This window comes from Anolis carolinensis, chromosome 2, assembly GCF_035594765.1.
Source record: "Anolis carolinensis isolate JA03-04 chromosome 2, rAnoCar3.1.pri, whole genome shotgun sequence".
NCBI lineage: Eukaryota > Metazoa > Chordata > Lepidosauria > Squamata > Dactyloidae > Anolis > Anolis carolinensis.
In genome coordinates, this window is record NC_085842.1 from 296,601,792 (window position 1) to 296,629,716 (window position 27,925).

The 27,925-nt window shown below is 38.2% G+C and overlaps 1 protein-coding gene across 1 annotated transcript in view; it reads left to right on the forward strand.

The window, feature by feature from the left end:
* Positions 1-5,152: 5,152 nt before the first annotated feature.
* The window catches only part of il6st (interleukin 6 cytokine family signal transducer), a 37,846-nt gene continuing 15,073 nt past the window's right edge, over positions 5,153-27,925 (forward strand). Inside the window, exons 1-8 of the mRNA XM_008102780.3 lie at positions 5,153-5,322; positions 11,722-11,799; positions 14,411-14,719; positions 15,933-16,065; positions 17,889-18,052; positions 23,039-23,190; positions 24,480-24,639; positions 26,222-26,301. Coding sequence (XP_008100987.1) covers positions 11,736-11,799; positions 14,411-14,719; positions 15,933-16,065; positions 17,889-18,052; positions 23,039-23,190; positions 24,480-24,639; positions 26,222-26,301 — 1,062 coding nt within the window. The 5' untranslated portion in view covers positions 5,153-5,322; positions 11,722-11,735. The remainder of the gene's footprint in view (positions 5,323-11,721; positions 11,800-14,410; positions 14,720-15,932; positions 16,066-17,888; positions 18,053-23,038; positions 23,191-24,479; positions 24,640-26,221; positions 26,302-27,925) is intronic.

The window sequence follows — 27,925 nt, forward strand, 5'->3', positions numbered from 1 at the left end:
ATATTTTGGTGCCAAGTTCATAACTACAGTAATTTCTACATAGCATTACTGTGTATTGAACTACTTTTTCTGACAAATTTGTGGTATAACATGTTTTGGTGCTTAATTTGTAAAAGCATAAACTAATTTGATGTTTAATAGGCTTTTCCTTAATCCCTCCTTATCATCCAACATATTCGCATATTCTGCCGGCCCGTTTATGTTGGATAAGTGAGAGTCTACTGTATTTGAAAAAAGGAAAGGCTTATATGGTAGAGGATCTGAAAATAGTATGGACTGTGCATGCCTGAGGCATAAAGATGCAATAAAGAATGCATCTATGGGTGTAACTCCACTGTAGAGTGAATGCAGTTTGGCTCCACTGCCGTGGCTGAATGCTATAGAACAGGCATGGGCAAACTTCGGTCTTCCAGGTGTTTTGGACTTCAACTCCCACAATTCCTAACAGCTAGGAGGCTCTTAGGAATTGTGGGAGTTGAAGTCCAAAACACCCGGAGGGCCAAAGTTTGTCCATGCCTGCTATAGAATCATGGGAGTTGATGGTGGTTCACCAAACTATAAATCCCTTTGCTGCATTAATTCTACACCGTAGATGCACCCTGTGTTCATGCGATTGCCTGTTTTGCAGAAATATAATTTAATTTAAAAATAAAATGTTTGTATGGCAGGGGGACTGAGAGCAGTTTGATATGGAGTGAGCATATTGTTGCCTGACTGGTTTGTGGATAAGTGAAACCATGGATATCAAGTCCATGGACAAGGGGGGGGGGGGGGGTCATACATATTTAGACAAGTGATCTAAATGAAAGTAATGGCAAACCTTTTCTTCTGGTTCCTCTTTATCGCCACCCTGCCCAACTTTATTTCACAGAATTTCAATACAAAATTTCCACCTTCTTGTAATCATGTTTCTGAGAAAGAGGGGTGGCTTATCGTTTCCAGAGGCAGGCTGCAGACAGTACTCATTCACTGCAGCAAAAGCAAATGAAGAACATACTTGCACTATGTGTGTTTTCTTTCAGTTTTTTTCCTTACATCTTCACCTGTTTCCTGCATCTAGTTCTTTGGTTTCCTGTAAGCATCTCTTGCTTTTCCTGCAATGTATGTCAAGTGTATTAAAATTTATGAACAATTACGACCCAGTCTCCTCTGCACATGCTGCGTTGGCTAGAAATGAAGCCACCCACTGAGATTAATAGGGTGACGTTTTCTTTTGTGGCTGAGATTGCAGACAAAATCTACATGCTGAAAGGAGCATACATACATATGATGGGCATCCCTTATCTGAAATTGCAAAATATATTCCAAAATCGTCTATCTGGGTGGCTGAAACAGTGACATCTTTGCTTTCTTTTCTTTTTCAAATTCTTATTATAAATATTGATATTCCTTTTGTGGCTCTAAATCAGGCATGGGCAAACTTCAGCCCTCCAGGTGTTTTGGACTTCAATTCCCACAATTCCTAACAGCCTACTGGCTGTTAGGAATTGTGGGAGTTGTAGTCCAAAACACCTGGAGGGCCGAAGTTTGCCCATGCCTGGTCTACACTAAAAAAAAGCATTATTTATATCCCTCCCTATCTTCCCAATGGGGACTCAGAGCGGTTAACAACATACAGCAGCAAGTATTCAATGCCGTAAAGTACAACCAAAAGTAAATACGACTTCCATAAGTTAAACAATAATGCAATAATGCTGGTAGGCTGTTATTGTTGTTGTTGTTGTTTTATTTATTTTTGTCCTGACTCAAAGAGGTGAACAATGGCTAAAACAATAAAAAATTACATGACACAAAAAGCACAACATCATAACCCCAATGAGATCCTGGGAGTTGTAGTTTTATAAAACCATTAGCCTTCTCTGTCAAAGAATTCCTGTAAATAATAATTAAAGGTAAAGGTTTCCCCTGACGTTAAGTCCAGTCGTGACCGACTCTGGGGGTTGTCCAGCGTTGTCCGTAGACACCTCCAAGGTCATGTGGCTGGCATGACTGCATGGAGCGCCGTTATCTTCCTGCCAGAGCAGTACCTATTGATCTACTCACATTGGCATGTTTTCGAACTGCTAGGTTGGCAGGAGCTGAGGCTAACACCGGGCGCTCATTCCGCTCCCGGGATTTGAACCTGGGACCTTTTGGTCCGCAAGTTCAGCAGCTCAGTGCTTTAACACCCTGTGCCACCAAAAAATAATGATAATACTTTATTTATAACCTGCCCTATCTCCCTGGGGGGGACTCAGGACGGTTTCCAGCAATGTAACAAACTGGCAAACATTCAATGCCAAAAGAAACAGATATTAAATAAATCAAATACAATAAAACAACCTAAGACTACATAAGACTGATCAAAGAATAACAAAATAAACATAACATATCAAACACATTTAACCACATTATAAAATCTTATAAGTTAGGCTCAGGAATAAATCCCAGGAGCCCATAGCATGGAGCCATGGTAGTGCAACTGCATTGGGTTGCTGTAAGTTTTCTGAGCTGTATGGCCATGTTCCAGAAGCATTCATTCCTGACATTTAACCCACATCTATGGCAGGCAACCTCAAAGGCTGTGAGATCTCTTGGAAACTAGGTAAGTGGGGGTTTATATATACATGGAATCATAGAGTTGGAAGAGACCTCATGGGTCATCCAGTCCAACCTCCTGCCAGGAAGCAGGAAATCGCATTCAAAGGAAAGAACTCTTGTCTGTTTGAGGAAAGTGTGAATGTTTTCCCCAGGCAGGAAGCAGCCAGGCTTTGAAGCTGAAAGGCCATTCAATGCTAATCAAGGTGGCCAATTACAACATTTACACTTGCCTCCAACAGGCAAGAGTTCTTTCTCCCGCCCTGGACATTCCACAGCTATATAAACCCCACTTGCATAGTTTCCAACAGACCTCACAACCTCCTGCACAAGAAGTGGAAAAGGGGAGAAATCACCAAAGAAGAATTCAAACGTATAGCCAACTCCTGTAGGGAAAAGGTTTGCAAGGCTAAAGCGCAAAACGAGCTCAGGCTTGCCAGGGACATTAAAAAAAATAAAAAGGGCTTCTTTGCTTACGTCCATAGGAAAAGAAAGAACAAGGAGGCGATAGGGCCACTGCGAGAAGAAGATGGGTTATGGTGACAAGGGATAGGGAAAAGGCAGGACTACTTAATGCCTTCTTTGCCTCAGTCTTCTCACAAAAAGAAAGCCATATTCAACCTCAGCAACATGGAATGGACAAAGGATTAGGGGAAATCCAACCCCAAATAGGGAAACAGATTGTCCAGGAACACCTGGCCGCTCTAAACGAATTCAAGTCCCCAGGACCAGATCAGCTACATCCAAGAGTATTGAAGGAACTAGCGGAAGTTATTTCATAACCACTGGCAATTATCTTCGAGAGTTCTTGGAGAACGGGAGAAGTCCCAGCAGATTGGAGGAGGGCGAATGTGGACCCTATCTTCAAGAAGGGAAAAAAGAACGACCCAAACAATTACCGTCCGGTCAGCCTCACGTCGATACCAGGCAAGATTCTGGAAAAGATCATTAAGGAAGTGGTCTGCAAACACTTAGAAACAGATGCCGTCATTGCTAATAGTCAACATGGATTTACCAAAAAACAAGTCATGCCAGACTAATCTGATCTCTTTTTTCGATAGAGTTACAAGTTGGGTCGATACAGGGAACGCCGTGGATGTAGCGTGCCTGGATTTCAGTAAGGCCTTCGACAAAGTCCCCCATGACCTTCTGGCAAACAAACTAGTAAAATGTGGGCTAGACAAAACTACGGTTAGGTGGATCTGTAATTGGCTAAGTGAACGAACCCTAAGGGTGCTCACCAATGCGTCGTCTTCATCTTGTAAAGAAGTCACGAGTGGAGTGCCACAGGGCTCCGTCCTGGGCCCGGTTCTGTTCAACATCTTTATTAACGACTTAGACGAAGGGTTAGAAGGCACGATCATCAAGTTTGCAGATGACACCAAACTTGGAAGGATAGCCAACACTCCAGCAGACAGGAGCAGAATTCAAAACGATCTTGACAGACTAGAGAGATGGGCCGAAACTAATAAAATGAAGTTCAACAGGGACAAATGCAAGGTATTCCAATTAGGCAGAAAAAATTGAATGCAAAGATACAGAATGAGGGACTCCTGGCTCGACAGCAGTTACGCGTGAAAAAGACCTTGGAGTCCTCGTGGACAACAAGTTAAACATGAGCCAACAATGTGATGCAGCAGCTTAAAAAGTCAATGGGATTTTGGCCTGCATCAATAGGAGTAAAGCATCTAGATCCAGGGAAGTTATCCTACCCTTTTATTCTGCCTTGGTCAGACCACACCTGGAATACTGTGTCCAATTCTGCGCACCGCAACTGAAGGGAGATGTTGACAAGCTGGAAAGCGTCCAGAGGAGGGCGACTAAAATGATCAAAGGTCTGGAGAACAAGCACTATGAGGAGCGGCTTAAAGAACTGGTCATGTTTAGCCTGCAGAAAAGAAGGCTGAGAGGAGACATGATAGCCATGTACAAATATGTGAGGGGAAGTCATAGGGAGGAGGGAGCAAGCTTGTTTTCTGCTGCCCTGCAGACTAGGACGCGGAACAATGGCTTCAAACTACAAGAAAGGAGATTCCACCTGAACATCAGGAAGAACTTCCTCACTGTGAGAGCTGTTCAGTAGTGGAACTCTCTGCCCCGGACTGTGGTGGAGGCTCCTTCTTTGGAGGCTTTTAAGCAGAGGCTGGATGGCCATCTGTCGGGGGTTCTTTGAATGCGATTTCCTGCTTCTTGGCAGGGGGTTGGACTGGATGGCCCATGAGGTCTCTTCCAACTATTCTATGATTCTATGAGGATGCCTGCCATTGATGTGGGTGAAACTTCAGGAGAGAATGTTTCTGGAACATGGCCAGGAAAACTCGCAGCAACCATGAAAGCCTTCGACACACATCCAAATGCATTCAGTCTACAAACTGGGTAATTTTTGAACTTCATCTCCCTGCTCATTGGCCACAGCAGCTGAGAATTCTGGGAGTTGAAGTCCATGGGCAAAGTCTATTCCCGGACTCTCCCGCCCTCCCTCTCTCCCTGTTGGGACCAGCAGCCCGACATCCTGGCAGCCGCGACAGGCGCCTTACGGGAAGCCCCGCCCAGGGGCAGTGACGTCACCGCCGGGCGCACCAATGACGTCGCCGTTCTGGGGGCTGCTGGGTCTCGCGGACGGAGCCGTCACTCAAAGTTATCCCTGTTATCGGCGGCGTCGATGTTATCGGTAGAGCGCGGCCTGAGGGGACGGAAGCGGCGGCGGAGGAGCGGCGTGGGATTAGGCCAAAGAAGGGAGAAGAGGTGAGGCGAGGGCCAACCGTGCCGGGATTCGTGGGCGGTGTTGTTGCCTCTCCTTTTCGGGAAGCGGAGAGCTGCGGCTGGGCCCGAATGAGGGAGAAGTTGGCCATTGACTCGCCTCAGGAGCAGTAGCTTCTCACTCTTCGCTTCGGCTGAAGCCTTTCTTTAGGCCTTTAAAGTCCGTTAAGGCCTCCCCCAGAAAAGCGTAACTTGCGTGACTTAAAAATCTTGCTGAAGTATTTCAGGCGCCTTCTTAATCTTAATAAAATCCCACATTATCGGCTTTGAATTGGAATAAATGCAGTATGGACTCAGATAACCCAGTTCAAAGCAGATATTGTGGGTTATTCTGCCTTGATATCCTGGGTTATATGACTGTGGAAGGGGCCTCAGATAACCCAGTTCAAAGCAGATATTGTGGGTTATTGTGCTTTGATATCCTGAGGGCCCTTCCACACAACCCTATATTCTAGAACATCAAGGAAGAAAATCCCACATTATCAGTGTATGGACTCAGATAACCCAGTTCAATGCATATATTATGGGATTTTCTGCCCCGATATTGTGGGATATAGGGCTGTCTGGAAGAGCCCTGAGTTATATGGCTGTGTGGAAGGGCCCTTTGATATTCCAGTTCAAAGCAGATATTGTGGGTTATTCTGCCTTGATATCCAGGGTTATATGACTGTGAAAGGGGCCTCAGATAACCCAGTTCAAAGCAGATATTGTGGGTTATTGTGCTTTGATATCCTGGGATATATGACTGTGGAAGGGCCCTAAGTCTCATATTTCTCTAAGTTTCCTCAGGATGGCCTTTGAAACCGTGTTAATGTATATGTCTCCAATTTTCATCAGGATGGCCTTTTAAAAAACCAAATTGAAGTATTTTCTTTTCACACAGGCTTTTAAAAGAACACTATTATTATATTGTTATTATTTATACCCTGTTTTATCTCCCCCAAAGGGAACTAAAAAACTGAGGACAAAGAGTGCTGATTGGTGTTTATGTGTTTTAGATTCCTAATGGTTTCAACTATTGGTTTTTAATATTCCTATAGTTTAATTCTGTTTTAATGTTTGTGTGTTTTCAGTTTTAAATTGCACATTTGTATTTATTTTTTTAACACTGGCCCCTTCCACACTACCCCTATATCCCAGGATCTGATCCACCCCTTCCACACAGCTGAATAAAATCCCACTTTTTTCTGCTTTGAACTGGAATACAGTAGAGTCCCACTTATCCAGTATAAATGGGCCAGCAGAACGTTGGATAAGTGAAAATGTTAGATAATGAGAAATTAAGGAAAATCGTGTTAAATGCCAAATTACATTATGATTTTACAAATTAAGTACCAAAACATCATGTTTTACAACAAATTGACAGAAAAAGCAGTTCAATACATGGTAATGTTATGTACTAATTACTGTATTTACGAATTTAGCACCAAAACATTTCAGTGTATTGAAAACATTGACTACAAAAAGGGAGATTATGTTGGATAATAGAGAACGCTGGATGAGCGAAGGTTGGATAAGCAAGATTCTACTGTATATGGCAGTATAGACTCAGATAACCCCATTCAAAGCAGATATTGTGGGTTTTTCTCCCTTCATATTCTGGGGACCCTTCCACACAGCCATATAACCCAGAATATCAAGGCAGAAAATCCCACAATATCTGCTTTGAACTGGGTTGTCTGAGTGCACACTGCCATATATTCCAGTTCAAAACAGATAATGTGGAATGTTATTCAGCTCTGTGGAAGGAGCCTGGATTATATGGCTGCATGGAGGGGCCGTGGGAGTGGAGACTTGTATAATCCAGTTTAAAGCAGATAATCAGGGATCAGATCCTGGGATATATAAAAGTATAGAAGGGGCCACTATTAGCCACTTTTGAGTCTGTTGTAAGACAAAAAGCAGGATATTAATAATAGTATTAATAATAGTAATAATAATAATTCAGTCCCATATTTCTCTGACTTTCTGCAGGACATCTTTTTAAAAACTGCATTGAAGTATTTCAATCCCATTTGATTTATAGTCAAACAAGGGGTGCATCTATGCATTGCTGAATTAATGTAGTTTGACACCACTTTAACTACCAGGGCTCAATACTATGGAATTATGAGAATTGTAGTTTTAGGATGTCTCAAAAATGCATATACCATTTAATAACTATAAGTAGCCATGGTGATTATTTGAAGGCCAATTAAATACATTTATATTGAAGAATAAATGAGGTTATAATGATTTCATCAGAGTTACAAGTTCCATCTTAAATTACTCTTTTATGTCATTTTGAAGAGGATTTAAAGGACATAAAACTGAAATGAAATCAAATTTCATTTTAAACAACATTTTAGGTGTTCAAATGCTCATCCCTGGTTGCATTGCAAACTTCACAATATTCTCCTGTAATTTCATGATGCCCCTCAACTATTGAATTCTTTAATCCTGTAAAGGGTGTATGCATTCGGGGTGGAGTGGCAAAAAAAACTTTCAGGTCTCTAAGCTGTTCAAAGTATTTACTTTTGGGGGACACCTTGTGCATTAAACATTTGGAATTTTTATCTCAGCCTCCACCATTGAGTTCTCCTGAGTATGATGAGTTTGATTCGCTGTCTTTTAAAGACATATTTAAAACCACTTGTTTACTTGTAATTATGGAAGCTAGAATCAGGATGGGATTTTCCTGTCCATTTTACTGCATGTTCTTTTAATGTGTGAAATTGAGGATGCTCATCCCGGAGTCACTCCTGGCTTGTGTTCACAGACAAATCGGAGAGCAGCAACATTTACTAAGTCTGAATAAAATAATAACATGCAATATAAAGGCCAAAGAGTGTGGAAGGAATCATTTTGTCAGATGGATACTATAAAGCAAAATAAAGCTAATTTCACAGACTGATTAAAAAGGTCAATAAGTCCCAGGTTTTGCTCCTTTTTCTCTCCATTTTTTTCTTATAGTGCCATACCATTTTGGATTGGAACAAAGTGTTGTCGAAGGCTTTCATGGCCGGGTTGTTGTATGTATTCCGGGCTGTATGGCCATGTTCTAGAAGTATTCTCTCCTGTCGTTTTGCCCACATCTATGGCAGGCATCCTCAGAGGTTGTGAGTCATGGAGAAACTAGGCAAGGAAGGTTAATACATATCTGTGGAGAGTCCAGGGTATGAGAAGAGTTCTTTGTCAGTTGGAAGTCAGCGTGAATGTTGTGAATGAAATCTGAGAGTTTTCAATCAGTCTGGATGAACACTTATTGATGCATTCCCCAATTTCTCCATGTTTTTCTCTGCTCTGTCCACCCACTGCCTCTGCTGCTGTCACGTGCCATTTTCCACAGGTATTTACAGCCCCATCATACGGTCTCACAAGACTTGCAGTCCTTATTAAAATGGCATAGGATAACAGCAGGTGCAGCAATAAACAATCAAATTTGTAAAAGTGAAACCCATGAAAGTGGGAGGCCAACTTTATTTTCCATTCTATGCTAAGGGGAGGAGATTTGCTTGGAGAACCATTTCTATTCAATTCTGTAGACCTTCATCTACAGTCGCATGTTATATAACTGAAATACACTTTATCATTAATGAGATATGAAGTTTAATTCATTACTTTTCTTATAATATCTTATGACTGAATCTGCTCAGTGTGTATACTGGTATGTACCTTGAAGTTGTCTACTGATTTATGGCAAAACCATGAATTTCATTTGGTTTTTAGGCAAGGAATCAGAGGTGATTTTCTCAATTCCTTCATGTGAAATCTACAACATCCAACCAAGGACTAACCAGCTTCTAAGATCTGACAGGAACTTTAGGGCAGAATTTCTCAAACTGTGCTCCTCCAGATGTTTTAGATTTCAGCTCTCACAATTCCGAAGAGCTGGGATTTCTGGGAGGAGTACAGTTTGAGAAACACTGTTTTAGGGTATTTAGACTTTCCTGTATCTACTTAAAACATCTCCTACTTACCGTTCTAGTCTTTTGATGATTTTCCTGTGCCTCTTGCCGAGTTATTTGTGTTTAAGAGCTTGTTCTCTTCAGTGAATAATATACTACCACAAAGAGAAGTTAGAGTATATGAGAGGTGGTTTCATCTATTGTTTCAGTTTATTTAGGTATTGAGGACATCAGTATTTCATATTTCTTATAGCTGTTTTTTATTATTCAACTTGAAGCTAATTTGCTATTAAGTAGAGATGTGTAGTCTAGAGTAGGTTTTATAATAATAAACGAGGCTTTCTCCCTGGTCACTACCTAGGATATCCGCTTTTCTTGTACAAAGTGTTGGCAATTGTACTTGCTTAAATTGACTTGACTGGTAGCGCTTTCCAACATGAGTAAAAACAAAATTAAAAGCATAGTAAAATGTGGAATCCCTCCAGCTTTAGGCATGACTGAAAGCTGATCTAAATAAACATGACTTACAGGCCTTCAAAATGTTCTTACTTTGCCAGTTCTGCTAGGAAAAATATCAGGCACCAAGTGAGGAACACAAAAAATAATGAGTATGTAATCCATGAGTGGGAACAAAACTTGGAGTTATCTAATAACTTTGTTAGGGTATTAAAATGCTGCATGTCTGTTAAGCTTTTCAGACTTCCGAAATTCCTCACCAGGCTACATGGCACAAAATTTAGTGGGGCAGGAAAACAAAAAATCCAGAAATCTCGTCCACAAGTGGTTGTGCTGTTTCTACAGGCAGACTGATTTCACAGACAAAATACAGAAAAGAGGGTTCTTGTATGTCTTTCGGGCTGTGTGGCCATGTTCCAGAAGTATTCTGGAACATTTTCGTCCACATCTATGGCAGGCATCCTCAGAGGTTGTGAGGTATGGATAAACTCAACACCGCCATCGCCTGCGAGCGGGCCCGGCGCTGGTTCCAGGTGAATGGCGCGCGTGGAAAAGAGTTGCAATTGGCGGGCTCTTTTCCACGCACGTGAGTACCCTCGGGGGAGAAGGGTGGGATAGAAATTATGGAAATAAATAAATAAATAAATAAATAAACAGTCCTGCCGGCACAAGGGTTTAACCCACTGTCCTATCAGGGGCTCCATAAAAAGCCTTCAACAACAGCTTCTAGCTCATTCTGTTTCTTGTCTATTAAATCCTTTTGCTAGCACAGTCACTACTTCCCCCTATTCCTGCCTTGATGTTATTTATATCAAATACTCTTGCTCAACAAAAGGATTAACTCCTGCTCTTCTGATATATGCCTAATCTTTTCCACCTAGTAGCGGCCATCCCCTTTCTTTCCATGTCTCGTTAAAAAAAGAAGACAAATTACAAATATTGCTGATCTGTCTTTTAAAGTTTTGGTTCTCATATTGGCATGACCATATTTAGTGCATCAAAATTACCATTAATATCAAAACTATTTTTCTTTTTTTAATCATTTCTATAGACACAAGTTTCAGCTTAGAATGGTGTAAGAGCTCCCAAATCTTTAATAAACTGCAGTTTCTATTCTGAGCTAATCCATAGGGTACACTGCAGGAAACTCTACCTTGGTAGAGGAGTTGCACCTTTTGCCTGACAAATCCAGGGAGACACAGAAATCCAACAGAAAAAACATCTTAGACCCTATTTCCTTTTAAAGCTTTCTTTGTTGCCCAAAAGGAGTGAGAGTTGGATGTTTATATGTCTAGTTAAGGTTTAGTCCAAGCAATGTAAAGAATACTTACGATTTTGATAAAAATAACCCACTCTCCAATTTTTCAATCTCATTAATTGCCTTGTTTTTAATATTTGTACATGATAATGTTTAAGGTTTTGGAAAGCACCTAGAATTCTTTACTGTCTTTTCTTTTTTCAGTTAAAAATGAAATTAATTTGCTATCTCTTTAGCTGTTTTAGAATGGCATTGTTTCAAATGTTTGGCATCTGTTTTACCTGAACATAGCGAGCAGAGCCTCTGCTCACTACTACATTAGAGCCTATGTTAGTTATCTGGCAAGCTTTCACTGTAGATTTTATATCTACTTTCCCTTTTCTTCTCCAGATTAAGTGTATAAAATATATTTTTAGAAATATTTTATGCCCTTTATCATGCGTGTTTAATCTGTTTTAGGGTTTGTTTGGTTTTACCAATAATAAGATCTAGGAAGACACTGATTTTTTTTCTCCAAATATTCTATGCCTTTATACTCCTCTATTTTCCCTCCTCAAATCCTTGTTATTATTGCTTCAACAAAATTATAAAGACAGAAGAAACCACAGAACCTACTACCTAGAAAATATTTTCTTGAAAAAGAAGGTGTTCTTAGTGTTTGAAAGATCTGCTTTCATTTTTAAAAGTATTAAAGGCACTGCTCATGCACAGGACTGGACTGAAAAATGTAATAGCTTGTTCATCACTGTCAAAATGATCTGTATAAAATTTTTGTTTTTATAGTGATTTACTTCAAGATGTTTTCGAAACGGAGATGGTTAGTTCAAGTCGTGTATACTCTTCTCTTTACCACTTTTGGAGGTAAGTCTGTAAAAATTATACTTGTGATGAATGGCTGTAACTTGTTTAAAGGAAAATGGGGAGTGGGGAAGGAATCTAGCAGCACATTTAGAACTTTCTGGGTTTTTTTAAAAAAAAATATAGATTTCAATCTACTTCCTCAGATGTTTTGATGGAGTTAACATTGATGCGCCAGGTATATAACAGTTATGCTGTAGCAAAAGTGAGCATAGGTATGATGAGGATAAAGAAACAACAACACCTTTCAAAGAATATTGTTAGATAGTGGCCATATTTCAAGCTAGTAACACTCTTGAAATGCAAAGTAATATACCTCCTTATCCAGAATCATTTCCCTTGAAATCATTAACTTCCTCTGGAAGTGTTCCCTTGTACATGTGCAGTTGAGAGAACATTATATATTATTGTGTGTAGTGTTCCAAGAAACTATTTTGTCTGTCATGTGATAGATTGGAGTTTGAAAACATTCTGATTTAGCTGTTCCTCTTTCTACCCTTCTCTTGAAATTTTTTCATTCTCGAATTACTGGTTGAAGTTCATTGATAGTATGACCAAGAAGATCAACATTTTGTTCTTCTAGTTTTGGAGTTTTGATAATTCTAATATCAAATTTGTGTCCATTTATCCATTTGGATAGCAACACCTGTTTGCCCAGCGTAGTGGGCAAATGGGCCTTACTTACAGAGAAAGTCATAAACCACATTGGAAGATGAGCAAATGAATGCACTTGGGTGTGGTGATGTTAATAAGATTCACCATTTGACCCAACGCTTACAAAGTTTATAGCTTCAGTCAAAGTTTGTATCTATCTGTACACTATTATTTTCTGATCCTACTCATGTAACTGCAATTATACCTGATGTTGTAACATTCATCTATTAAAGGTCATGCTAAAACAAATCAACTGCTCAACTCTTTTATTCCACTTCCCCCTTTCTGTTTTATGCTGCAATAGACAAAAATGGCAGTCTCTATGAAAAATTGTGTCTTGAGTTTGTGTAAATCATGTAAATATTACACATTCTTAATATTTGGAAATTCTTGGTTTTTTAAAAACAATTTAAAGCACCTTCTTTGCGCACAGGTCTTGGGTCAGAAAGGTTTTTGTTCTAGTAACTAAAATATAGATTGATTGTTTTGACTGATTTTGAAGCTTTGAAACAGTTTGGTTTTTCCCCCTCAAATTAAAAGAAATATAGTATAAAAGCCAATCGCACAGTAATTGTTAATTTGAAATGAAGTGGTTTTTAACTTAATTGAATCAACCATACAATTCAGTTTCCTAGTTTATGTTTAGTCATGACCTAAGAGTTTTTAAAAATAAAACCCTAATAGCAGAAAAGATTGATAGAACAGAGTTAATAAATCCAAATAGATTGATTTCAGCCAGTTAGGTTGATTATATAAAACGTGAAGTAGTTTGAATGTTTTAAATCAGCAAGAGAAAGTCCCACCCAAATGATTGGTTTAAGTAATTCCCCCCCTCCCCCCGGTTTTGTTTCATTTTTTTATATGTGCTAAAATACTAAACCAGGCTATGAAAATATGTTAATTTATAACTGCAGGGCTGATTACAGCATCTGGGATAATATAACTTGTATAATGTTTCAGGTAACTTTCTTAAGAGTTTAGGAAACATTAGCCAATAATATCTGCTCACTGTTAAGAATGAATAAAAGGCAAGAGCTATATCACTCATACAAAAACAATTTAGATCTAAAATCACTTGATAGTCCCAGTTGATAGTTTCATTTCTTACACCTCTTCCTATGACATGTATCATTTCAAAGATGATTAGGATCTATCCAAATGTACTTTCTTTGTATACTATTGGAAGCTGATCACTTTCTGTAGAATAAGCTCAATAATAATTTTAATGCAACAGTTTTAACTTAATTGCTCTTGAAGCAGATCAAAATATCTCTGTATAATAACTTCTGTTCTATTTCTTTGGTAATATTGATACTTGTGATGAAGTGGTGATAGACATATTTAAAAACATCCCACCCTTACTCATAGCTACCTCTGTACTCTTAGTTTTTTTTCCCCCCGACCCAATTCTGTTCTTCCCTGCCTTGCGTCTTGATTCAGTTTCACCTTTGAAAACCTGGTACATATGGGAAATGCATTTTATTTATGTAATGAATTTACAACAAGCCCTTGAAATCTGCTGTGATTTGGTTCCATGACCCTCTGTGATTACCACAATCGGTATATGGTCAAGTCACATTATATACAGTGGCATAGTAACATAGTGCACTTATATAACATGTCAAAATCAAACAGCTCAGTGCAGCATCCCCAAGTTGGAAACCTACCTCAATTTCTCATGTAAGGACTTCCCAACCTTCCAAATAGGCCTTTCAGAATAATTGATGGCTGCAGTGAGGAGGAGAAGATAGGAAACTTTCCTTTTATTAACTTCCTTTCTGTTCACTTACTTTGGTTTCAGAGCCAATTTATGTAATACTAGAGTGAGTAATGTTCACTTCATTTTTCTAACATGCTTTCTAGATAGCTGTTGTTTTTTGTGATATATTGTTGTGGTTCACTTTTGACAATAGCATTTGTAATGGCTACAAAAATGAATATCATGATCTCTCTTTTTCAGATTCACTTGTGCAAATGTGTGGTCATATCTACCCAGAGTCTCCAGTAATACTGCCCATTGGCTCCAGTTTTACAGCATTCTGTGTTCTCTATGATACTTGTCCATACTATGACAAAGTACATGCTAATCAAATTTTCTGGAAAACAAAAAATGTGATTGTCCCTAAAGAACAGTATCATATAATAAACCAAACTGTTTCTAGTATAACATTCAATGATACCTCTACATTGATTTCTCCTCTGACTTGCAACATTTTAGTAGAGGGGAACATTGAGCAGAACATCTATGGAATACAGATTCAGTTGGGCTGTAAGTAATTCAATTTTTCTTCCTTTTTTTCTTTGGTGTAGTTTTCTTCCTTTTTGATACACTAAGACATTTCTGTTTAAATGTACAGCATCCTTTATTTCTTGTCTCGCTTATATAGTACACTACTAGAAGGGTTCAGTGCTTTTATTACATTGTAGTTAAAAGACTTGTATGGGAAAAGCAAAGAGCTCAACATTGGAGATTAATATATTTGGCAGCATATTGAGGTTACTATTATTTATTTATGTCATACATTTATATTCCATCCCTCACACACACACACCGGTTCAGGACCAGAACAGTCTCCTTAGTAGATGCAGAAAAAATGGTGATAGCATTGCATATGGCTCAAAAATATTAAGTAAAACAAGATAAAAAATTAGAACTTCATATAAAGTTTAATTTTGCTTTATAATATTAGGGTTTAAAAATATAATAAAAAATGTGGAACACTTTATTGACACATTGGAATAGTTCAAAGATGCATCTGGATGAATATTTACATTGATTTATGAAAGTCAGCTTTCTTCACTGATAATTCGTTTGGGTATTTGGAAAATATGTACTGTACCATATTTCTTCAATTGTAATACAACATTGATTGTAAGATGCAGCCTAATTTCATTACCACCACCACCAACAAAAATACATAAAATAAACCTACTATTCTAAGATGCATCTCCTTTTTAGAGATGTTTATATAGGAATAAAGTGCATTTTAGAATTGAAGAAATAGTTTGTTTCTTTAGCCACTGCCTGTCAGAACAAGTGAGAGGAACAATCTATCAGGGTATCTTTTGCGTCTTTCTGAATACAAATATATTACTGGTAAGACCGATATTATTATCTTGAAGGACTTTTTTGAGGGCTTAGTGAGGAGAAGAGGGTAGAAAAGATTGTTGCATGATTAGCCTGTTCTTTTGTTAGACCTTTGATTCAGCTCATTATTCTTGAATTGCCAGTAGTAGGTAGGCTAAGAATATATGATGCATTAAATCGGTGGCTGACATTGTTAATAACAGCCAAAAGTCTCCATCATCATAGCTATGCTACCCAAAAAAAACCCTACCTTTAAAGATGCAATACTATAAACATAAATTCCACGGCAGCCTATATCTTTAAATAATTCATATTAAAATATGTTCATGTTTTGAATATATTGACAGATCAATGCTTGTATAGTTCCAACAGTATTAAAATATATTTGTTGCAGATCCTCCAGAGAAACCTGAGAATGTCAGTTGTATTGTGATTCAACTTGAAAAGAAAAAAATTGTTAAAAGATGCACTTGGGAACCTGGAAGGAATACATACTTGAAAACTAATTACACTCTTAAATCAGCATGGTAAGCATATGTAACTATTTGGTCATTAATTTAGAAAAAAGGTATACTATCTCATAACAGAAAGGTTCTCTAGGTGTCCTACATTAAACAAGCTTTAAGCATTAACGTTTTGAATGTGAATGCAGAACTTTCAAGCACTTTAAGCCAGTGCTCTCCAAACTTTTCATGTTAGCGACACACTTTTTAGACATACATCTTTTTGTGGTTTGTAGGTGTGGAGCATTTTTCACCTAGGAACTACAGGCAGTCAACAGTTAGGAAAGCTCAGCCTTAAGACATTTAAATGCATTGTTAATTTTGTATATGTGTATGTAATAATACGTACACATTTAGTTGGATCTTTCAAAGATTCCCTACACCATGCATCTGCAAACCTTTGAGGTGGGGGGCCAGTTCTTGGTCTCTCAAATGGTTGGGGGCCAGACTATAGTTCCACACACCTCCCATGCCCCATACTAGCTGCTGTGCACACACATTTGTCTCAACCATGCACATGCGAAGCAATAATGGTGGAGGCCAGAGAAAATAAACTTGTCAGGCCGGATTTGGTCCATGAGCTGTAGTTTGGGGACCCCTTCCCTAAGCTAATCTGTTTGATATCCTAACCAGCTGTTAGTCACTTAGGTGATGCCTAATTTAATCATGCTTCAAACAGACTTTAAAATCAAAGCAAGTGAGTCAGCACTGATTGACTTCTATCCATTGATTTCAGTTGGTCAGCTCTAACCATGATCAGTTCTAGATTCCCCATCTCTAAGCTGCAGCTTTGATTTTAGCATATAGGTTCAAGTTGAGTTGAGGTACATCTAAAATATATAATTAATGCAGTTTGGCACCACATTAACTGCTATGTCTCAATGCTATGGTGGTATAGTAGTTTTACAAGGTTTGTAGCATTTTCTGCCAGAGCTTCGCTAAACTACAAATCCTAGGTGGCGGTTAACAGACACAAATTATTTCTTACTAGCTTGGTACCCGGGTTATTTTAAAAGGGCATTGTTTGTTTTTGGATGTTAGGTAATATCAGTTAAGCCTGTTTTTACGCTATGTCTTAGAAAAAAACTCAGTCTTTGCTTTTGTTTTTTATGACTGGTCCCATTAGAAAATGCATAAGGATGTGGGTGAACTACAAGTCCCCAAAATCTTGAGTCAACCCTCCCCAAACTCCGCCAGTATTCACATGTTGGGTCTGTGTGCCAAATTTGGTCCAAATCTGGCTGGGTTCAGTGTTTTCTGGATAAGGGTGAACTACCAACTCCCAGATTCCCAGGGAAATCTTCCTGAAATGCCTGCCAGTATTCAGTTGGCCATGTTGGATCTGTGTGCCAATTTTGGTCCAAATCTGACATCAGCTGGGTTCAGTGATTTCTGGATAAAGGTGATCTACAACTCCCAGATTCCCAGGGCAATCTTCCCAAAACACCTGCCAGTATTCACAGTTTTTGCCATGTTGTGTCTGTGTTTGGTCCAGAACCCTCATCTGCTGGATTCAGTATTCTCTGAATACCGGTGAACTGTAAGTGTCTGAAGCAGCAAAGCCTGCCAGTATTCACAGTTGGCCATGTTGGGTTTGTGTGCCAGATTTGGCCAGATCATCATTTGCTGGGTTCAGTGTTCTCTGAATATGGGTGAACTAGAACTCTCTGATGCCAAAGTCGATCACCAGTATGCAAAGTTGGCAGCGTTGGGTCTTTGTGCCAAGTTTGGTCCAGATCCATCATTGGTGGGGTTCAGAGGGCTAGTATAACCATGTACTTGCATACTAGAATTAAGATACTGTATTTGAAACTTGATTAAATATGGATTTTTATCTTTAACAATAGGTCAAACACGAATTTCCCTGACTGTATACCTGAAGATGTTAATAACTCCTGCACCAGTTTTGATGATGTTACTTTCTTTGTCCGTCTATATGTGTGGGTGGAAGCCAAGAATTACCTTGGGGAAGTTAACTCATCACACATTGCCTTTTTTCCTGAGGACTATGGTAACTAGATCATTACATTTAATGTTAATAGAATTTGCTAGAGCTACTTTTATGAATTAGCCACTTCTGTTTCTAGAAGATGAATGTAAAGTTTTCACAGTACGCTAGATGTAGTTTCTGGTTTGAATCATTTGAGTAGAGGGAGAAAGATACTTGTTTCCAATTTGTTGCTTCTTTGAGAATGTTTTCTTCCAGTTGAGAAGTGAGTTAGAAATTAAGATTGAATGAATTTAAAGTTATTTGCCAATTGGTGATAGAGAATTAATCCTTATAGATAAAAAAGTACAATAGTAAATTGTCCACTTCTCGGCCCCTCACTATGCAGCAGCCTCAGATTCTGATTTGAAGGCTAAATTCAGTTTATTTTTTAACATGGGAAAAAGAAATGCCTAAAGAAATTTGATAAAGAGAATAGGACATCTGATTCTAGATCCACATTGTGATTATTTAAAAATTGGTCTCAGTTGACACTTAATAAAGAAAGAATCCTTCTTGAGAGGCTTAAAATAAACTAGAAGCAAATAGAAACATTATTGAAGAAACATAAAACAAGTGATTTGAGGTTTCAAAGTGAATTGTCCCAGAAGAGGGTGGAATTGGAAACTCTATGGTTAGGTAGGCTCTTATATATACACTGAGGTCTTATCATGAATTTGGTAACAAGCATTCTATTGGTTTGGCTGATAAAAACAAAGAATAAAACGATCAGTTGACAATATTAAAGATGGGAAAGAGATTTGGTACTCTTTTTTTTCAAGGGAATTCTGCAGCTTGTTTAAGGAATGTTGCACCCAACTTTACATAGCCAATTCTTATAATGGAATTATTTTTAATCATAATAAAAGTTACAACAACTATATTATTATTATTATTATTATTATTATTATTATTATTATTATTATTTTATGACATAGCAAACAAGATAGACATTCTGGATTTCGTATCACAAAATCACAAGTCGAACACTTCCCAAGTGTCTAGGACTGTGTGATGTATTTTCGGATGATGCGTGCAGATCCCAGTAGGGTGGCCTTTTGCAGTTGGCAGATCGTGATTTTGTCAATGTCTATTGTTTCCAAATGCCGGCTGAGATCTTTTGGAACGGCACCCAATGTGCCGATCACCACCAGGACCACCTGTACTGGTTTCTGCCGGAGTCTTTGAAGTTCAATCTTGAGGTCCTGATAGCGGCTGAGTTTTGCCTGTTGTTTTTTGTCAATGCGACTGTCACCTGGGATGGCAACATCAATGATCCAAACCTTTTTCTTTTCCATAACTGTGATGTCTGGTGTGTTGTGTTCCAGAACTTTGTCAGTCTGGATTCGGAAATCCCACAGTATCTTTGCGTGCTCAATCCCCAATACTTTTGCAGGTTTGTGATCCCACCAGTTCTTTACTGCAGGGAGGTGGTACTTGAGGCATAAGTTCCAATGAATCATTTGTGCCACATAGTTGTGCCTCTGTTTGTAGTCTGTGCGATTTTCTTACAGCAGCTGAGGATATGATCAATGGTTTCGTCAGCTTCCTTGCACAGTCTGCATTTTGGGTCATCAGCTGATTTTTCAATCTTGGCCATAATTGCATTTGTTCTGATGGGTTGCTCCTGGGCTGCAAGGATCAGGCCTTCTGTCTCCTTCAGTGGCCCATTCATGAGCCATAGCCAGGTCTTCTCCTTCTTCAGCTTTTCCTTCAATTTTGTCAAGCATCTTTCCGTGCAATGTTTTGTTGTGTCAGCTGTCAGCTCTAGTTTGTAGTGCAGTTTTCTTGTACTCATTCTTTGTCTGCTGTGTTTTGAGGAGTTTCTGATTTTTGACTTCAATCAAAGCAGGTTCTTCACTTTGCTTTACATATTCTGCCAGGGCATGTTCTTCTTCTTTGACTGCTTGTTTTACTTGTAAGAGTCCTCTGTCCCCTGATCTTCTAGGCAGATATAGCCGGTCAACATCACTGCGGGGGTGCAGTGAATGATGAATGGTCATGAGTTTTCTTGTTTTTCTGTCCAAATTGTCCAGTTCCATCTGTGTCCAGTTTATGATGCCAGCAGTATATCTTATGACAGGTATGGCCCAGGTGTTTATGGCCTTGATGGTGTTGCCTCCATTGAGCTTGCTTTTGAGAATTTTTCTGACCCTTTGTGTGTATTCTTTGCTGACCACAGTTTTCACATGTTCATGCTTGATGTTGTCTAGCTGTAATATGCCCATTATTATTATTATTATTATTATTATTTCTCTCTTGTCTCTCCCAGTTGATTAAGGAAACAACAGATAAAATAGAATTTATCAAACTTGTTTTATAAACAAAAATCAGCTTGGAATTTCTTTTATATTTAAATAAATGATACAGTGCTCCCTCACTACTTCGCGGTTCACTTTTCGCGGATTCATTGTTTCATGGTTTTTCACTAAACTCTAGAAGACTATTATAAATCATAAAAAATTACAATTTACAGCCTAAGGAAGGGAGGAAGGAGAAGCCAAAGGGAGAGAAAAGGAGCCCAAGCGGTAACGGGAGGAGGAGGGTATAAATATTAAAATAAATATAGTGTCCCTACTTCACGGATTTTCACTTATTGCGGGTGGTCCTGGAACCTAACCCCAGCAATAAGTGAGGGAACACTGTATAATGATATACTTAAGAAAGATAGAATTGCAGAATCTTGGAAATCTTGGAAATTTGATTAAATTGTGTGTCTTTAAAAATAATTCTGGGTTAAACCTTAAATCAAACTCAAAAAGGACTATAGGATATTATCATCTGAGGGTTGAGGTGCACATTCGTGACTGTTTAATAGTGCAGTATCAGTTGCTTATCACATGACTTTGCATACCAGTGGCATTTCAGGTCCCCATCCCATCCCCCATTTGTCTGGCCATATCTTTTAATTCACAGTGGAAATCTGTGAGCAGACTTAACAGCTCACTGTTCCAGCCTTGCCAGCTGTGTAAATGATAACTAGAGCTGTTGACATGACACTTGGTGTTATGTGTGTGACTTTTCTCTGCTCCACTTTCCCCTTCCTCAGCTGCAGCCATTTAGCATCTGGCAAGCAGAAAGCCATTAGTTATTCCTTTTGCTCCAGTGGTCCACAATTTTTCTGAAGTTAGACTTCTTTTTTGTTTGTTGTATAAGCCATCTGAAGCATTTACTTCAGACTGCTTATTCTGCAGAGATATTTCTGAAAAAGTTGGTGCCTTGTCTGTTCAGCTACATTCATGTATGTGCTAGCAGCATTGGTTTAACAAGGATTGCCTTTTGAATGTGAATCACACCTTTAATTGTGATGTGATGTTCTGGATTCAAATGGACAAACATTGTCACTATTGGAACCCTCAAAGTTCTGGTATGCTGTCCCCAGTACCCCAAAACTAAGTTTAACATTAATGAGTGTGTTTACCCTAACATTGGAACTTTTAGCCGAGCTAATTTGCAAGGATATAAATATTAAATACTGTATGTAACAATATAAAATGAGGAGTGGGCATTTAGTCTTTCTACTGATGATGCCTTCTTTTGTTTATGATGGCTGAACTTAAGTGTTCTTATGTTTGATACCTAGGTATCTGTCTGTTGAAAATTGACAAAAGATTTTAATCAATTGGTACTTCAAAATTATAAACAGTTATATTCATATACAAAACAAAAATTGAAAGAATGGTCAGAATGAATTCACTCTTTCAGTGTTAAATAAATTAGAATTAGTAAAAGCTTATATTTTATTCGTTATACACATGTATACGTTTAGAATAACAACATGTGAGAGTTTCTCCATCCTGGGAGAACCTTCCAGGATGGTTATTCTTTACTCTGTCCATTGCAATGTTACCTCTGGACTTTTTGAATGCCTTGGTGATACTCTCCCCTATCGGCAGAACAACTCTTGATTTATCTTTGAGTCATGTCAAAACGCCTAATTTTGACCCCAAAATGAGGTTGACTTATGCATGAATCGGGTATTGATTATGGTTGCTGTTCTTGGTCTTTGATAATTGTCTGATTACACTTGAGTCAATCCCTAAACATGTCTCATCTGTCACCTTTTTAAAATGGCCTTAGCTCTGTAAATCAGGGATTGTTAAAATACAGCCTTTAGTCCTCATTCATCTTGCCTAGGCCATTTTTAATTAAAGCCCTTGGGGCCATTCTGAAGTTGTTGGGATTTTTAAAGAAAATACAAGCTCTAGTTTACTTCCTGGTTATATGAAAGCCTCTCCTGAAACTACTACAACCCAGGGTAGCCCAAATACAACATTCTTGGGGTTTTTTAAAAAGTAAAATAGAAACATAAATATAAACATGAATTTTAAAAACATTCACACTTTTAAAATGAAAACATTGGCTTTAAAGTTCGGCTGTTGTCCCCCCCCCCCCCCCCAAATTCTTAAATGTTGTCCATGGCCACTACAAATTATATATATCCTGCTACTATTAGTTGTACAGTTAATATACAGTAGAGGCTCAGTTAACTAATATAATAAATATAATAATAAAACTTTATTTGTATTCCGCCCTATCTCCCCGTGGGGACTCAGAACTCAAGCAAGTTCCAAAATTGAAGAAATCAATTTTTTTAATATAATACTATACAATAAAACTTACATTAGATTTGTCTTTATATGTATTTAATTATTGTATTTCAATATTAACATCAAGTCCATACAAAGTTTATGGTATGGCACAGTATGGGGTATAGTATTAGTTAGTCCTATTTTTAATAATAACTCTCAAGCAACTGGAAACTACATTAATCCAGCTTCTAACAACCCTCATGGGTGCCTTTTCACGTAGAGTCTATGAACTCAGAAACTAGCACCACGTGCTGTTTCACTCAGTGATGATCATTCAGAGCAACAGGAGCATTTCTGGATTGTAATATACCTAATCCTCATCTATGAAGTGAAAAAAAAATCATGTGTATATGAATATTAGAATTCTCTGGCAGCTTCTGGTTAATTAAGTATGTTTTCTTCTTTTTCTTTTTTCCAGTAAAACCTCTGCCTCCACGTAATCTATTTCTCAACTCAAGAGAATTTCCTACAGTTTTGAGACTATCGTGGGAAAACCAGTTTAATGAACCACCACTGAAGCTGAAATACAAAATTAGATATAGATCTGCCGACAGCACAAATTGGGCAGAGGTAATTCTACATTTGTTGTTTGTCAATAGTCGGGATTTGCAATATTGTAGTTGTCTGCATTTTAACATTTGGAACATTTGTATCATATGCAGTCGGCCCTCCACATTCACATCATTAGCTTTTGCAGATTTGATTACCAGTAATCTCTTTACCTTCAGGTGTGGAATTGCTAGCCAGCCCAGCTTAGGAAAGCAAGGTGCTGAACCAGGCTGCTGAAAGGGGCTTACAGACACTTCTGCATGCCTGAAGCCAGGAGGAGGGGATTTCAGGGTTGCTTTCAGACATTGTGCTTCCTAACCTCTCTCCAGCCATCTCTTCCCCTTCAGGCACAGAGGCTATTCTCCTGGGCTAGGGAGAAAGGCAAGGTCCAAAAATATTCTTAAAGAGACTTTAAAATAAATACACAGTTTGAACTTTTTCAGAGGGGGCTATGTTTCTGAACTTCTAGCCAAAGAATACCATAGAGTAGGCATGGGCAAACTAAGGCCCAGGGGCTGGATGCAGCCCCCTAGGTGCTTACCTCAGGCCCTTCTCATTTTCCCTGTCTTCTCAACATAAGGGCACAATTTTCCGCTGCATCCTTATGCCGAAAGGAAAGGGGAGGAAGACATGCAACAGCTGAGAGCCCTCTGGAGCACTCTCAGCCACCCCATGTCTCTCCCCCCCCCCCCCCCGGCATAATGACGGTGCAAGCAGCCCTGTCCTTATGCTGAGAGGACAGCTCGAGAAAGGCACGTAGTGATTGAGAGCTCTCTGGAACATTCTCGGTCGTTGCCTGTCTCACCCTCCTCCCGGCATACTGCCGAGAGGATAGCCCGAAGATGGGAAGAGGAGGATCAGGGAGGAGGATTGGGGCAGTCGCTGTATGTCTCATTTTCCTTCCGGCATAAGGATGGAGCGAGCAGCCCCATCCTTCTACCAGGAGGACAATCTGAGGATGACCCTCCCAGCCCGGCCCCCTCAGTCAGCCCCACAATGCGGTACCAAGGCAAAAAAGTTTGCCCATGCCTGCCAAAGAGTCATGCTGGGGGACATAGAAAATGTGGAGAGAATACTGATCCTGCCAATATGGAGGTTGTACAATGCTGACACTTATAATAAAATATTCGCCTTAAGTATTGTGCACATCAAGCATATACTTGAAATATATACAAAAAATAAAGGGTACGTCATAAAAATAAACAATACAGTAGTACTATCAGAACTTAAATATGCAGATATACCTGTCTGTTCCTATACCTTGTTAACTCACTAGTAGCATTTCTTGAAACCCACTTTCATTCTTACAGGTTCCCCCTGAGGATACAGAGTCAGAGAGAACTTCCTTCACTATCCAGGATCTCCATCCATTTACAAAATACATTTTTCAGATCTCTTGTGCAGTTAGTGGGATGTCACGTTATTGGAGTGACTGGAGTAAAGAAGTCATTGGATTTACTGCTGAAGACAGTAAGAATATCCTTAGAACAAATTACAAGAGTTATATATTTGACCAGTCTCAGATAATGACTAAGCACAAATTTTATGAAAGCAAAGAAAAGTAGTTTTAAGAGAAGCTATTCTGATGTCAACTGCCTCATCTTTGAGGTGCCAAACAGAGATGTTTCTCTTTTCTTGAACATTATATTATTTTAACAATCTAACCTTGCCAATTATTTTTTTATTTGAGGTTCTTGTATTGGATAGGAATTTTTAGGATGGCTATTTTTCTGTTTTTTCAAAACATGGATATTCTCTGGATGACTGCATGAGCAGTCCACATGCAGGTATATGCAATCAACGCTCTCCTGGTAGATGACCATGCGGCCTCTGTTTAAAAATCCTCAAAGAAGACTTTAATACACTCCAACATTGCATATTTCACTTTTGTAAAGTTCTTACAACCAGGATGTTAATTTTAACATTTAGATAGAAGTTGTTTTCCTGTAGACTAAATCCATGTGCTAGGATGCTCCTTGTGCAACATGCTAGATTTTCTATTTATTGAATTGGCATGTTTTATGGTTTTAACTGATTTTAATGTATTTTAGTTTCATTTTTTTTAAAATTATATATCCGTTGTAAACTGCTTGAAGTCCCAAACTGGGGGGAAAGGCATGATGATAATGGAAAAAACTTTGCATAAGAAATCTTGAGGGCGAGTAACATTCAATCTCTGTTTACAGAAAATAGTTTTATTTGGGGTCAGGGGATTGTCAAGTATACATCTTGAAACCATTAGAAATATAGAAGAATAATTGTTAATTTTGAAAAAAAATACATTTAAACAACTTTTTCATGTGGATAGTTTCCCATTAACTATGCTAATAGAGATAGAATTATACTTGAACACATACTGTGGCAATGAAGGCATTGATTTTTCACTATAATAATAATTTTTATAACTATACTAAAGGAAGGGGACACTTGAAATTCATACCTTATGATAGCTGAAGACTACCTGGACTACAGAATGATGGAACGCTAAAATGGAGTTGTGGAAGATATATAATTGTTTTCAGTACAGTAGAGTCTCACTTATCCAAGCTAAACGGGCCGGCAGAAGCTTGGATAAGCGAATAACTTGGATAATAAGGAGGGATTAAGGAAAAGCCTATTAAACATCAAATTAGGTTATGATTTTACAAATTAAGCACCAAAACTTCATGTTATAAAACAAATTTGACAGAAAAAGTAGTTCAATACGCAGTAATGTTATGTTTTAATTACTGTATTTACGAATTTAGCAAATATCACGATATATTGAAAACATTGACTACAAAAATGGCTTGGATTATCCAGAGGCTTGGATAAGTGAGGCTTGGATAAGTGAGACTCTACTGTATTTTTGTTCAGCATTTTTATTTGATTCCATCTGTGAAAGGAAGGTGTAAAAAGACTTATATGACATCTGGCTTTATACCTGAGCAATCACTACAATAAAACCCTTATGAGGGTAGAGGAATGAGTCATTTTTAAACACAGCACATCCTCCTTTGCAGTCATATAAAAAGCTTCTGAGTCTTACATAATTTGTATTTTGATTTATCAGAACCCTCAAAAGGACCAGCTGTTTGGCGGAAGATTACTACTCACTCTTCAGAAAGTTGGACTCTGGAACTGAATTGGAAGGTAAATACTATCAAAACATTACCTACTTAAATATCTAGCTTCCTGATTTTTTTTCCATAGATATGTTGGACACAGGTTACTCCTGTTAGCATAGTCACATTATTGCACATAGCATTAGTGGAGCAGTAAACAAACAAACCTTTATTCTTGGGTACAGCTTGTTCTATAACACATTGTGTTTAATATAATTTCAGGAGTTAAAAAAAAACAACATAAAGGATTTGCATTTGTAATATTAACCTATGTGGGAAAGGAGTTTAGTGTTTTCCTTTTGTTGTTGTTTCTTCGGTGTTTTCTAAGGTATCATCTGGTTTGGTCATTGAAGGGAATGTTTCTCTTACATTAAACTGCCTATGCCCTTAGATCAGGGGCAGGGAGGGAGTACATAGAGGAGTGCCTCAACTTTTGGCTGCAGACCCCCAAAAGCTAATTCAGTTTATCCAGGAATTTATGTGCAGGCAATGAATTATTACTTAAAAAAATATAAAATAATACATGGACATACCGCTCAGTACAGATATAGTGCACATGTATGTTGCACTTGGCTTACAGAATGATGCTTCAGAACTGCACATCACATTAATTAGGTCATGAGATTGAAATGGTCAGTTATAACTGATGTAGTTTAGTCTTCTAGAGCAAAATGATATCATCACTTTGGATCCCTTAAAGAAGAAAGGTGGGGTTTCAATTCTATTAGTCCATCAGTCAGTCAGTCAGTCAATCAACAGATGGATCTCAGTGAGATCTATAATATAGTGCATAGTTATCATATAAAACATAAGGAAAATAATATAAATAACTGTTGAGATTGACCATAGACCATTATAATTTATTTACTTAAACTTCAAAGCAACACCAGTCTTATGAGACTGTATTTATGGGAATAGTACCAGACATAGATAATGGTTTGCCATTGCTAAGACATATTTGCAGTGACTTGTCAGTTAACGGAGGTGTGAATAAGACTCTGTTCCTTGTTTGCTTTAGAAACTAGGTTTTCTCAACAATTCTTGTAACTTGAGAAATTTAGGATACTCTAAATTCTGCCTTGAATTATAGAAGTAGTTATTTGGACAAAAAAATCTTTGTAGCTCGATGTAAGGGAAACATTAAGGAAGAAAATGGGTAATCTGTTCTCTGATAAATTGTAGTTAAGAATTTGTTTACTATTTTTTCATTGCAATTAATTTTCCAATGCTGTCAAATGTTCACACTTCTCTCAGCCTCATTTTTACAAATGTAATTTGTGTTTATTGGTTTTAGTATAATAAAATATGTACATTATGAATGAGAGGGAGACCTGTTTGTAGCTAGACAGAAGAAATTTGCATTGACATTTTCATTCTAATTCTGAGATTAGAGTGTACTAGAGACTTATAAGTACTTTTGTTTTCCTTTTTTCTCATTTTGTAGGTCTAAGTACTTGTCACTTAATAATAATAATAACTTTATTCTTATATCCTGCCCCATCTCCCTGAAGGGACTCAGAGTAGCTTGCATGGGGACCAAGCCCAGTAATGCAACAATTAAATACAACAAGATAAGATACATTCAATTACAATGTAATTTAATACATTAAAACATGTACAAATCATAAAAGCATAAAATCAACAATAACCAA